This window comes from Pistacia vera, unplaced genomic scaffold, assembly GCF_008641045.1.
Source record: "Pistacia vera cultivar Batoury unplaced genomic scaffold, PisVer_v2 Contig338, whole genome shotgun sequence".
Lineage (NCBI taxonomy): Eukaryota > Viridiplantae > Streptophyta > Magnoliopsida > Sapindales > Anacardiaceae > Pistacia > Pistacia vera.
In genome coordinates, this window is record NW_022196155.1 from 420167 (window position 1) to 435281 (window position 15115).

At 36.3% G+C, this 15115-nt stretch overlaps 1 protein-coding gene across 1 annotated transcript; it reads right to left on the reverse strand.

The window, feature by feature from the left end:
- On the reverse strand, positions 1–1879 carry LOC116138094 (aspartyl protease family protein At5g10770-like). Its single transcript, XM_031423827.1, has 3 exons — positions 1632–1879; positions 1048–1479; positions 1–885 (listed from the first exon to the last, which is right to left on the reverse strand). Exons 1-3 carry the CDS (start codon positions 1825–1827, stop codon positions 44–46), a joined length of 1470 nt encoding a protein of 489 aa, XP_031279687.1. The 5' UTR covers positions 1828–1879; the 3' UTR covers positions 1–43.
- Positions 1880–15115: the final 13236 nt, after the last annotated feature.

Here is a 15115-nt window from a genome sequence, read left to right on the forward strand (position 1 = left end):
CAAGTGCTAAATTTCGGAGGATTCTTTTCCTTGTTGGTTGAGCTCAGCTGCAACCACCGGGACCAAACCCAAGTCTCCCTCCAGCAACATCATGGTGCACCTCTATTGCCCTCAACTGATTGTTCCCCAAGATAATATAAGGGTCATCAGTATTCGGCTGAAAAGCTAAACACACCTGACTTAAATCATTTTTAAATACGATCATAATTCCCTTCACATCCAGATCCAATTCAACCTCGCCTTTGAAGAAGATAGAAATCTTTGGTATTACAACTGTATCGTAACTGCTAAAATCATAACAAGTATCAATATCTTCACTCTTCACTGGTTTTATCATCTTATATTTTGACATTTGCTTACGGAAAGCTGATCTCAGAGCCACGTAAATGGATGTTGGAAGGGTCGTGAAGGTTGAACCCGAATCAATAAATGCACCTGATTTAGAATACTCTGAACTCGCTACGGGTAGTTTTTTTCCGGCGACAGTAATTCCGGTCACAATAATATCGTAAAACGGCGATTGTTTGGATGTAGTGGATAATGGAGTGAATTTGATGAACTTGTTTTTGATATAGTCATCCGTTTTGCCGAAGGTTATATATCCAGTTGAGCCATAAGATGAAGGAAAACAATAAGAGAAGTATTCTTGGGAAGTTTGAGATATAAAAGATGACGGATTTCGATTAAGACCCATTAATCCAGTAACCCCATCAATCTCGTCTGCAGAATTGTTAGTGCCACATCCGAAAATGTAAGGGTATTTGACAAATGTGCCAGAGCCATGTGTAATGGTTAGCCTATCTGTCAATACATTACCACTGGAATTACCGCTAACGTATTCAATTCTGTAGATGCACTTATTGGAAATGCACCTTCCTTTGAAATCTGCATGTAAAGCAATCAGCAATTATCTTTCCAAAAGGACAGGTGCACGAGAGCATCTATCTTTAAATTCATGAAAAAGATACATTAGAAATTTAAAAAAAAAAAAAAAATTAAATCGTAAATTTGTATTGATTAATTATTCTTGTAGATTTGTAATTGTACCTGATAAACAGGCCGACGATTCGCATGGAACGACAGAATACGTAGAGGATTTGGATGGATCAAATAACGGGGTGTTTTGTTCAAAGCATTTAAGGCATGGCTTGCACTGCGTCCAAGTGAGATCGCTGCCAGTGTCCAAAAGGAGAGTAACATCTTGTCTCGGTGTTCCCAGGGATACGGTGATATAGAACTCGAACGTTGCCTCATATAATAGAATAGGCTTGGTACTGACTGTAATGGCCGGTGCTTCTTTTAAATGGTCATCATCACTACTCAAATTTTTTGGCTTGAAGATTCTGGATTGAATGTAAATGGCTCGAGCTCGGTCTTTGCGCAAAATTTCCAAGTAATTTGGAGTAATTATTTTGCCTTGATTTAGTGTAGAGCATGGACCATACTTGCTTAAAACCTCTAGAGATTCTTTGTTTTGACCTGAAACAACGAAGACATAATATTCTCTCAGGCGCTTGATAATATTTGTATGCTCTACCGTAATAGAAATAATAAACGACAACAAATTAATAGCCTTTTTCGATTAATTATGAAGAGGGGAAAAAGAGGGTGTCAATTAATATTGATACAACCTTTGATGGAAGTATGGTTGCAAACAGTTGGGGGTAATAGAGAACTGACTTTAACAATGTGGCTATGAGAAAGTTGGCCTTCTGCTTCTTTATCTTGTTCAGCATAACTGTCCTTTACAGAACAGAGAAGGCACAAAAAAAGAAACGGTACTTGGAGGAGAAACCTCAGGTAGAAGAAGGAAATGCAAGTGGCCATGGGAAGAACCTCAACTACTCTCGCAGTTCACTCGAACGTTCAAGCTCTACAATCTTGGCTAGCTTTATATAAGCTGCAGCTGGAGCCTTGAGCATAGAAGAGGATGTAACACTTGGGCGCATTAAGTGCACGGGTATCTGAAATCCATTGAGCCATTGAGGACAAGATAGGGATAGGCATTCAGAAGTGATTTTATTCTAGTTAAGCTTTATTTTCTTCTTCGGAAACTTGACGGCCACCAAACCATTTCAAAATCTATCGACTTCTCATTCTCATTGAACACGGCATAAACTGTTTGAATATTAAACTTGATTTGGGCCCATTAGTTAAACCCATATAGATTGTTACATTAATATTTTCTCTTAAGCTCAATGTAAAACTCATATTTGAGTTATGTATTTAGTCCAAAAAATAGGCCTTGTAACTAGAAAAATCTAGTAAAAATATCTCATTTATTAGGAAGTTGAATAGATAGTTATTAAATATGGAATATAGTAGATGATATTTATTAGGGTATGAGGTAGTTGGGAGTTGAGTGTCAAAAACTCCTTTGAGCACTAGAAAAGGAGTAACCCCTAGCCAATTTCTACAAGCCCAATTTTAAAAACAATAGTAATCCTCTATTCCAAAACACTTCTTTTCTGAATTCCTCTAATTAGCCTTGGACCTAAAAGCCTAAAAGCTCCTCTTTCAACAAAAAAACTTGATGGAATTAACTAATAATAATTGAACGAAGAACCATATATATCTATATATGAATATTAATGTTTCACATTAATAACGAAGTGTGCAGTAATTTGAGAAACAAACTATAAATTTGAACTTTCATAAGATTTCAACTTACTTTCTTTGTTTAATTTACTCATCCACTAATCGGTATGGGAGTGAATTTGACGAACTTGTTTTTGATATCGTTACTGGTTTTTCCAAAGGTTATATATCCAGTAAAGCCATAAGATGAAGGATAACAGAAAGACAAGTATTTTAAAGAAGTTTGTGATATAAAAGATAACTGGTCTCGGTCGAGACACATTAACCCAGTTACTCCATCAATGTCAGCAGAATTGTTATTGCCACATCCGAAAAATGTTAAGGGTATTTAACGAATGTCCCTGAGCCATGCATTATGGTTAGCTTCTGTTGATAAAACATCATTGGAAACATCATTGGAACTACGGCCACCGTATTTAGCATGGCCAGTGCACTTATTGGAGAAATGCATAAATTCAAGAAGAAATTACAACCAAATAAACCATTAAATTGTAAAATTGCATTGATTAGGGTTTTTTTTTTTTTTTTTTTTTTTTTTTGTTTTTTTTTTTTTTGGGTACTCCGTAAGTTGTAGAATTTAATGTGGGTCTGACTCATCACCCAATAAGGTCTTGTTAAATTGGAGGATTATCCCCTCTTATAAACTAGTAAGCTTGAGCATATCTAGTCGACGTGGGATTTGAGACTCCAATAGTAACAGCATGTAACGACAGAATACGTTGACAAGGACTAGGACGGATCAAATAACGAGCTGTTTTGTTCAAAGCAATTTAGACATGGCTTGCAGTGCGTCCAAGTGATGGGGCTACCTGTGTCCAAAAGGAGAATAACATCTTGATTTGGCGTCCCCAGGTATAGTTATATAGAACTGGTTGGAAATCCCTTCAAATTAAATTGGCTGAGTATCGATTGTGATGGCCTGTGTTTGCCTTATATGGTCAACATTAGTACCTGGGTTTTTTGGCTTAAAGATTCTGGATTGAATGTACTCGACTTGGGTTCTGTATATGCGCAGTATTTCCAAGTGATTTTGAGTTTTTACTTTGCCTTGATTTAGAGTAGAGCATTAATAGGGATGGGCAAGGGCCGGGGCGGTTCAAGGTTGGGGACCCCTCTCTCTGGCCCCGACCCAAAAGCCCAAAGGGATTCCTTAGTCCCGGCCTGTAGCCCGAACGGAGAATTCAAGGAATCCCCAAATCAGGCCTGATCCACAAACGAGGAATTCGGGGAATCCTCGTTTGGGGGTTTTCCATTACAATTTTTTTATAATTTTTAATTATTAAAAAAATTATAATGATTTATTATAATGAATCAAAATATCAAAATTATAATTATGATATATTATACATATATGTAAATATATTATATATTAATGATATAATATTATGTATTATTGTGTTAAGTATCAAGTATTAACATATGAATATATGATCTTATGATTATGATAATAACATATTATGTATAATATATAATTTTTGTTTTATAGCATATTAATATAATGTATAATATATAATATATTATAATAAATTCTAAATAAATTATACCATATACTATAATGTCTCATTAATATTCTAAAATACGTAACATTATACATAATATATTACATATGATACATTATATATATATAATAAATAAACAGCTACCATAATATAACAAGGGCAATTAGGTAATGGAATTGAAATAATGAATCAACGAGGAACAAACAAAAATTTATAATGATTTATTGATTTATTAATCAATCAAAATATCAAATAATACATTATACATAAATAACATATATATTATGCATATCAAACCATGCATTATACATATACAATATATTTATAATGATTTATTATATTTAATCTAGTTTTATTTATTACCTATTTGTATATGGTTTCATAAAATACTCACACAATTATAATTTTTTATTGTATAATTTATTGTTTAAGTGATTGATTTTTTAACTATTAAAATTAATATAGGATTAAATAGTTAAAATTAAACCTCTCTCTCTCTCTCTCTCTCTCTCTCCTTTCTTCTATATATTATATTATATATATATATATTATTATAAGTGCGGGTCGAAAATTCCAGGAAGGGGGGGAGGGGGGCAAGAGTAATCCCATGCACGGCCCGTCCCCGAATTTGAGGATCGATTTTCGGCCCGGGCCGAAACCGCCCCATTCAAGGTGGGTAGGGACGGGTATTATGCCCATCCCTAAGCATTGACCATACTTGCTTAGAACCTCTAGAGAGATCTTTTTTTTGCACTGAAACAACGAAGGCATAATATTTATATGCTCTAGGCTCTACCATAATTTAAATGATAATTGCAAATAATTAATAGTTTTTTTAATTGATTATGAAGATCGCAAAATCATGTACTATTAATTTAACAATTTAGCTAGAGCGTTGTGTGGATTTTGAGAGAAATGTGCGAAAAAGAAATAGATCTGAGAAAGGAATTGAGAGACGCAAAAAGGGATTTTTCTTCTTAACTGAACAACTGAAACTGTTAGGGATAATGCTTCCCTTTTGTACAACTTTACTCTTTACAGAAAATGACAGTGCTTTGGCACATATTAAAAACTTTAGCACAAGCTTGAAGCGACATCGTTTATGCTTTATGACTAACATTCCCTCTCAAACAGAACCGTATGAACTAATCCTTCTTTCAATTACCCTATGACTAACATGCTCTCTCAAACAAGGCCATGTAGCTTATGCTAATTTCCTGCCAATTTTTTGCCAAAGGAAAAACTGCCTGTGTCAAATCCAAATGAAAGACTAAGTAGTGCATACTGTATAATTCTCAGAGCACCATTTCCAAAGTCAAACTAGCACACAACAATAACTTTTCCTGCTAAGTAATGCATACTGCATAATTTCCTGCATACTGCAGAACTTTCTGCAAATTCATACTGCCCAATTCACAGAGCACAATTTCCTGCAAATGAAAACTGCATAATTTCCTACATACTGCATAACTTCCTGCAAATGCATACTACACAATTCACAGAGCACAATTTCCTACAAATGCAAATTGCATAATTTCCTGCATAATGCATAACTTCTTGCAAATGCATACTGCACAATTCACATAACGCAATTTTCTGCACAATTTTCTACAGAATTTTCAGAGCTCAAGAACAGCCACAATCATTCAAGAACATAATCAACCTCCAAAAACCATCAGAACATAATCAACCTCCAGAAAACAATAAGAACAGCCACAATCATTCAAGAACATAATCAACCTCCAGAAACGATCAGAACATAATCAACCTCCAAAAAACAATAAGAACAGTCACAATCATTCAAGAACATAATCAATCTCCAGAAATCATCAGAATATAATCAACCTCCAGAAACCATCAGAACATAATCAACCTCCAGAAACCATCAGTTTGACAGAACACACTAGTCAACACCAACTATCAACTTGACAGAATACAACACATCTTCATCAGTTTGACAGAATATCACACATCTTCAGTAACTATCAATTGGACAGAATACAGCACATCTGCAGTAAGCTTCAGAACAAGAATTTCCCAGCAAACTTCTTTAGAACAAAAAAACAAATAATTCCAGAACACAACACAAAAACTTCAGAGCTTCAATAAGTCCAAAACACAAAGAAATTTTAGAACTTTAGTAAGTCCAGAACACAACACAGAAACTTCAGAGCTGCAGTAAGTCCAAAAAACAACACAGAAATCATTAGAACTGATGAGATGAAGAAGAAGTAACTAAGACATAATCTTGCTCATGAACATCATCAATTTGAACATTTAGTTTAGCCCTTAGAGTTGCAAACTGGACTGCAGGCAATGCTTTGGTGAGGAGATCTGCAATCTGCAGTTTAGTAAGGACATATTGAATAGCAATTTTCTTGGCTAACACCTGCTCTCTAATATAATGGGCATCTATTTCAATATGTTTGGTTCTAGCATGGAAAATAGGATTTGCAGCTAAAGCTCCTGCACTAAAATTGTCACACCAAATAATGGGTAAATGATGGATGGGTAATTCTTACTCAGAGAACATGCTATTAAGCTAGGCCACTTCTGTAGCAGTTTGAGCTAAAGCTCTATATTCTGCCTCAGTGGATGAGAGGGCTACCACCTTTTGCTTTCGGGAACTCCATTGGATGAGATTAGGTCCTAAATAAATGCAGTAACCACTGGTGGAACGTCTATCTTCCACACTACCAGCCAATCTGCATCAGCATAGCATTCCACAGATAATGAGCAGGCTAGTCTGAATTTTAACCCATAATTCAGTGTACCTTTGACATATCGAAGTACTCTTTTGCAGGCTTGCCATTGATGTTCAGTTGGAGCTTGAAGAAACTGACTTAGCCTGTTTACAGTGAAGCTAATATCAGGTCTAGTTAAAGTTAAATTCTGAAGAGCTCCTATGGTACTTCTATACAAACTTGGGTTATCAAAGAGTGAGCTATCACTGGGAAATAACTTGACACCTCTAGCCATTGGTGTGGGACAACTATTGGACTCCAACATTCTGGTCTTAGTGAGAAGATCAGCAGCATATTTAGTTTGCTTTAAGTGGATGCCCGAGGAAGTTCTACTTGCCTCCAATCCAAGGAAATACTTTAAAGAGCCAAGAGTCTTTAATGCAAAATCAGAATTTAGATTCTGCACTAGAGTAGTAATGTATGAAGAATCTGAACCCGTTATTAGAATGTCATCCATATAAACAAGAACATAGATAATACCAAAGGATTGTTTAAGCACAAACAAGCTGGAATCTGAAACAGCATTATGAAAGCCTTTGAGCTGAAGAGCATGTTTCAGTTTGTCAAACCAGGCTCTTGGGGCTTACTTAAGGCCATAGAGAGCTTTATGAAGCTTGCAAACAAAGGAAGGCTGAGACTTATCTTCAAAACCAAGAGGTTGTTTCATGTAAACAATTTCATTTAGAACACCATTTAGGAAGGCATTGTTGACATCAATTTGTTGGATGTCCTAGTCATTTGTAACGGCAAGAGTAAGAATAATCCTAATGGTGGAAGGTTTGATCACGGGACTAAAGGTTTCAAAGTAATCTAAACCAAGAGTTTGTTGAAACCCTTTTGCTACCAACCGGGCCTTATACTTTTGCAAGGATCCATCAGCATTAAATTTGGTACAAAAAACCCACTTATTCCCTACTATATTCATATCAGCAGTAGGAGGAACAAGACTCCAGGTCTGATTTTGGATTTAAGCATCATACTTACACTGTATGGCAGCCTTCCATTCATTACTAGCAAGAGCTTCTAGTACTAAACTAGGCTCTAGAGTAGCAGATAGGCAGGTGGTTGCAAGGACTGCTTTGTGACTATGACTAGAACTAACAGCAGCTGATTTTGCTCTAGTTAGCATAGGATGAGTATTTTGAGCAGGGGGCTTGAAGATGTGTGAATCACTAGGAAACTCTGATGAGGTAAGATCAACCTCAAGATGACAAGAGGTAAAGTGTCTCGAGAGGTAATGCAAGGCAAAGAGTAAATAGCAGGTAAGGGATGAGGGTTGTTTTTTAATGAGACAGGATGGATAGTAACAGATGATGATATTGAGTTAGGAGAAGATTAGGTGTGTAATGGACTAGGGAGTGTGTCAACAGTAGTAGGGGATTCTAATATGTGTTTAGTTACTATGTGTTCTTTTAGTGATGGTGATGAATCATTAGGAAATAATTGTGGAGAAGATAATGGAGTAGAAGTAGTGATCTTACCAACTGTTGAGATATCAGGACAACATGTGGCCTTGGGCACTGCAGGAGGGACAGAGGAAGCTGTACATTTGGGGTAAGGGTAGACAACAAAAGGAAAAGAGGTCATGGTATTTGAAGTGGATTGAGATACTAGATACTTGGTTATCAGTAAACTCATGGGTACTAAAAGGAAACTCACTCTCATTAAACTGAACAGTTGGTGTAATAACAATGGTACCATCTGGTTTAAGACACTTGTAACCTTTATGGAGCAAATTGTACCCTACGAAGACACACTTTGTAGAATGAAAATTGAACTTGTTTTTGTGTTAAACTCTTAGATATGGAAAGCAGGAGCAGCCAAAGACTTTAAGAGTATCATCAACATGAGGATGATGAAACAACATTTGATAAGGTGTAACAAAATTGAGAGTAACATATGGCATTCTATTTATAAGGAAAACAACAGTTTCAAAAGCTAACCACCAGTAATGAAGAGGCATGGATGCATGTGCTAAAAGAGTTAAACTTGTCTCAACTACGTGCCTATGCTTTCTCTCACTTTTGCCATTTTGTTGGTGAATATATGCACAAGAATTCCTGATTTGTATACCTTGATCAATGAGATAAGGGAGGAGAGCTTTGTATTCTCCGCCATGATCAGATTGAAGACATTTGAATTTACACCCAAATTGTCTTTCGGCTAAGTGGTGAAACTTAATAAAAATTGATTTGACTTCAGATTTAATGCGAAGAGAAAATAACCAAGTAAATTTGCTAAAATCATCTAAGAAATGAATATAGTATTTGAATCCTTCTTTAGTGGCAAAAAGGGCTGGACCCTATACACCACTATGCACTAATTCTAGAGGAGAAGTGGTGTGTGATTGTGAAGGAGGAAAACTAGCCTGATGCAATTTTCCTAGTTTGCAAGAGTCACAAAACCGTGGGGTACTTAATTTAAATTCTAAATATATGTGCTGTTTTGAAAATCCATAAATTATTTTCCGTAAACTCCTAGGATGAGGATGACCTAGTCGCTTATGCCATAACATGTAATCAAGATATTGTTTACTAGTGGTTAAGCACACAACATTATTATCACACGCATCAGTATGATTATCAACGGTGGCAGAAATTGAAATGGTAGAATCAATAGAATCATTGGGAATTTCAACTATGTTAAAATTGGAAGCATTAAAATTATTACTAGTAAAATTATCTACAGCAACATTTTGGCAGTGAGAAGCAAGTATCACATTCGAATTTTCAGTAACCAAGTTATTGGACATTTCATTAGTGTTAAGCTCATTCCAAGAAGGTACATTTGATTGAACTATGCTGTCACTAGTGTTTACAATAAAAGACTGAATTTTATTGTTTGAGACATTAAAAGCCAAAGGCTTACAAGCAACTGAACCCTTGGCTTCTGAAACAGAGCTAGACTTATTCTTATCAGTAATTACAGAGGTATTATACTGGACACTAGGAATCAAAGGCTGACACATAGTAGGATAGTTTGCTTCTGGAACAGAATTGGACATACTCTGAATGCTCATTACAAAATGATTAGGTTGAGACAAAACACTACCAGATAGAGACACAAAATTTGTGAGACCAGGAGACTGAAGCAAGGAAGCAAATGATGGTCTATGGGACTTTGAAGTGAGTGTGGATGGAATGTGTAACTGATACAGTCCTCCTTTAAGTCCCCCTTTGCAGCAGAGTTCCCTTGGTTAGCTTGTCCTTAACAACACAAGAATTGGCATCAAACTCTACAATTACAACATTATATGTGGTAAACCTAGATATACTTAGTAAATTCTTTGTAATCTGGGGCACACACAGTATATTTTTTAATTGTAAACACTTTGTATGTAATTGACTTGGTAAAGAAGAGTGACCTGTATGAGAAATATTGAGACACTCACCATTGCCAACTTGGAGATGATCAGTACCTTCATATTGCTTGCTGACATTCAGATTTCCCAAGTGAGACGTGACATGATCAGTGGCCCCTAAGTCCATGTACCAAGCTGGATCAGTTGGAGTCACGGTTGTAGCCAGAGCAGTAGGTGAAACATGTTGATAATGATGATTAGTGGTTGAGCCAGTAGTTGCAAAATAAGCTTGAGCATCTGATCTTGTTGTTTGTTGACTAGGAACACTAAAACCAGTAAATTGAGCTGGATTAGTGGTGTCATGTATCTGCGGACCAGATATACCAAAATTTGAAGACTGAAAGTGTGACTGGTAACCAGGAATGTTCTGAGGACTAACACCAATTGAATGTGAAACATTTGCAAGGAAAGGTATGTTCTATCCACCAGGATGAGGAAAGCCATTATAATGTGATTGAGCATCGCCTTTAGGTGAAAAAGAACCAGTATAGGTTGCATTGAACCTATGATAACACTAAATAGCAGAGTGCCTTGTTTTATTGCAGACTTGACAGATCAGTCTATTTCTTCCATTGCCTCTTCCTCTGCCACGACCATACACCACAGAACCATGAGGTCGAGTATTAACTATACTATTGTCATACGATATATATGAAGGTGAGGTTGGAATAGTGTAGGTTTGAGGATAATGAGAGCTCTCAAGAGATATTAATGAAGGTACACTATTGTGAACAAAAGGCTTAGTAGATTTGGTCACATGCTGACTTCCAACAGATTGATTTGCCAAAACATTAACACTATGAACTTCATCATAAGAACCAGTAGAGTTACCTGTTGAGGCTATAAGTGCAGAACTATTATACAGGTCTATAGAGTTAAATCTATCTAACCGAATCTCATATTTCCGTAGAAGAAATTGCACCTTCTTTAATGTGACTTTATCTATCTTAGACTCAAGCCGAGAGGTGAGATTCACAACAACTGCATCAAACTCTGGTCCCAACCCATCCAAAACAAATTGCAAAAGATCTTCATCTGACACAATAGAACCACTTGCGGACATGCTTTCAGTGATTTCTTTCATCTTCTTAATATACTCTCCAATATTAAGATTACCTTTTTGTGAGATCTGTAGTAAGTTTTTAAGATGTAGAGCTCTGGCCTTTGAGTCTGTAATGAACTCATTTTCTAAAGCTACCCAAATTTCACTCGCAAAACGACACTTAGAGACATAGCTAAACATGCACTTAGAGATCGAAGCTAAAAGCCAGCTAACAAGAAATTTATCTGTTTTCTTCCACAAAATGTAAGCAGGGTTAATCTTTTCATCAAATGAATCTTTACTTGCCTTAACTCCTTTAGACATTTCACCCAAGTTGTCATCTAATACAGAGTTGCAACTAATAACTGGTGAAGGGCAAGGAACCTTACCGAGCAAGTGGTCTTCAAGTTCATGAGACCCGACAGCAAGGAGTGCTTGTGAGCTCTAGAAACGATAATTGTTTCTGGTTAATTTTGGGTTTATAACCTATAGATTAGATGCCAGAGCTGAAGACGTGTGATTAACTGAGTTTCAAAGCAATTCTTCAATGTCATTAAACATTGACGAAGAATTGAATGTGTTTGCCATTGATGTGAGTCAAGGCTCTGATACCATGTGGATTTTGAGAGAAATGTGCGAAAAAGAAACAGATCTGAGAAAGGAATTGAGAGAAGCAAAACGGGATTTTTCTTCTTAACTGAACAACTGAAACTCTTAGGGATAATGCTTCCCTTTTATACAACTTTACTCTTTACAGAAAACGACAGTGCTTTGGCACATATTAAAAACGTTAGCACAAGCTTGAAGCGACACCGTTTATGCTTTATAACTAACACGTTGGCCTTCAGCAGCATAACTGTTCTTAACAAACAGAGAATGCATGGAGAAAGAAACGAAGCTTGGAGGAGAAACCAGCTGAGATACATGGAGATATAAGTGGAAGTGGCTATGGGAAGATGTAAAACCCCATTCCTGATTTTAGTTAGATCATGAATTGTATTTAGTTAATTAATTCTTTTTTTTAATTTGATTTTTGGTATTGTGGTAAGATAGGGGTATTTCTGTCAGTTTTTAAAGCTGCGTTAAGGGGTGAAATTGAAGAAATAAATCCTGATGGGTTTGCATGTATCAAGAGGGAAAAATTTGGACATTTTTGCTAGGGAAAGCTTATGTGGCGGGGTTAAACTGAAATTTAGAGAAATTGGGGGGCAGAAATAATTTCAGAAAAGTGTTTGTTTAAAAGGAGAAGGAAACTGGGCAGTTCACCCAAATGAAGAAGAAGAAAACGAGAGCAGAAGAAAGAAAGAAGAGAGGAGAGAAAGGAGAAAGAAAAAAAAAAAGGGGGGGAGAAGAGAAGAAAGAGTGGGTTTGGCCGAGAGATAGAGTGAGAGAGGAAGAGAAGAAAAAATAAAATAAAATAAAAAATAAGAGCAAAGAGAAAGGGAGAGGATATATTAGTTTATAAGTCTGTGAATAGCGCATCATCAAATCGTGATCTGGAGCTCATTTGCCGTCCGATCGTTCTGATTTTTGGATATGTTGTTCATGAAACACAGCTCTACATTTTGAACGGTGGAGATCGAAATCCAAGCACTATAATAGGCAGCCAATTATAGGATTAAAAGAGTGAGTGGTTTTAATAAAAACTTTCCTTAAAAATTTCAGATCTATGCTTGCATGTTAATTTCTAGTATGCCATTTTTGTATTTTGATGACGTTTGAGCTAAATGTGAAGCTTGCTTGGTTTATTTTTTTCTTTGCATGTTTTCGGACAGATTCTAGAGTGGTTGTTTTGAGTTTTAAAATGGAATGAACTTTGCTTGCTAATTAAACTTGCATGCATTTGGCTGTTTCAATAAACTGTGATGGTGGCTGGATATTTTCGGTTGCATGCACTCGGCTGGACTGCATTTTGAGAGGTGCTTGAGTTATGTATTTGGACTAAAAGTTGGTTGGTTAAATACACTTGTATGCTTCCAATTGGACTGTCTTTGAGAAAATTGTTTTCCATGGTGTTTTAAAATGCTGGGAGTTAAGGGATTTTGGTTGTTAAAATGTTAAAGAAAAGACTGGGGTTAGTAATAATTTTCTCGGTAAAAAGGGCAAATGGTGTGCTTTTCATCAGTTTTGAAAGTATATTTTAAAAACTTGCATTTTACCCCCTATTTTCCATGAAATCTCACATGTTGGCATGTCTTATCCTTATAGGAAATATTCATATATTATTATTATTATTTTGCTCTTGGGTTTAATTATAATTATACTGTGTTATATGAGTTTTGATTTTTAAAAGTGATATTTGTTTATGATTTATAAGCACATACGTAATATACTCTTGACTTACATGTTACTTGAGATTATGCATGAGATTGTTGTGATGCTAAAACCACCCTACGAAGTATCCATCCCCCAGAGATACAGATTATTGGCTCTGCCCAAGCGATGCAGGATTCCGCAGGGTATGACAGTTTCAGATTTTGGCTCTGCGCATGCGTATGACAGATTTTATTGGCTCTGCCTGGGCGTTGAGTGGTCCGCCAGGTATGACAGATTTTATTGGCTCTGCCTGGGCGTTGAGTGGTCCACCAGGTATGACAGTTTTTGAGGCTCTGCCCGCGCGATGATAGACCTTGCCGGGTATGACAGGTACGTCCCTCGCTCTGCCTGCGTGTGGGACGCCCACCAGGTATGACAGATTTTCCCCAAGGTACTAGTTGTGGTGAGAGTTTTAATAATAAATGTTGAGGTTTTATAAAGAATCCGATACAGTTAAAGGAAGTAAGTCAGAGTACAGTTTACTGAGTGTAGGATGATTAGAAATAAATTATATATTGTATGCGAGAACGGGCTGGTTGTTATATTGCATATTCATAAAATTATATTGTTGCCATGATTTGCTTGAAAATTGTTGTATGTTAGCATTATTATTTTTTTTAAAAGAACTTTTATAAACCTTCCCCTTTTCCCCACTCACTGGGTATTTCAGCTCACCCCTTTTTTTAAATGTTTTTCCCCCCACCAGGACCTTCCGGAGATCGTGCCGAGCAGTGAGCCTCCGCTCAGGGTTGTGCCACGCGTTAACATCTTTTATGTGGGTTTTATATTTATGTCGCATTGTAAATTTGGACTTTCGTTTCAAGAACTCATGTTTTCCATCATGTATTTCCTTTTGTTTCATATTTTGGAATGTGTAGTATAAGTGGAAAACCTGATACCAAAAGTTTCCTTAACTCTTTTCTTTTGTAAAACGAAAGATGATGCATGTTTTTTTTGAGATGTTGGAGATGGAAATACTATGATGTTATTCAGGAAAAGTATGTCTTTAAACAGGTTTCGCAGTTTTTCTACATGGCACGTCTCGGGTATCCGAGTCTTGTGGGAGCGCCCGGATCCTACGAGATGAGGAAATTCGGGACGGGTTGTGTCAGAAGAAGCTAGCCTAACTTCTTCCAGCTGATTAGAACTACAGGCTCTGCTATCTTGGCTTGCTTCATATAAACAGCTGGTACATTTGAGGAGAGGCGTAAAATTTAAGAGCATTTTCTGCGTTTCTTCATGCAGTGATGAAATTTGAAAAATTATTGGAAAAAATATTCAATATTCATCAAAAAGAGAAATTTAAGCAACCAATTAAAGCGCCAACTTCTTTTGAACCAACCCACTACCTACCTATATCCATAAGTTTCTTGCTGGAGCCTGATCAGCTAAAATCTTAGCTACTACAATTCATTTCATGCACATTTTCATACTTAAGCATTTGAATTAAATTGGTCCCAGCAAAGAATAATTATAATTTCCGAAATTCACAAAAGTCACACGAGCTAATTGGTCAATTAATTGACCTTACAATATGGTCTCTAACTGGGTAAGC

Coding starts and splice junctions, on each gene's coding strand:
- LOC116138094 (XM_031423827.1), bottom strand. CDS start 1,827: ATGGCCACTTGCATTTCCTTCTTCTACCTGAGGTTTCTCCTCCAAGTA. Junction 1,480..1,631: donor CAACCATACTTCCATCAAAG/GTTGTATCAATA, acceptor TCGTTGTTTCAG/GTCAAAACAAAGAATCTCTA. Junction 886..1,047: donor ATCGTCGGCCTGTTTATCAG/GTACAATTACAA, acceptor CTTTACATGCAG/ATTTCAAAGGAAGGTGCATT.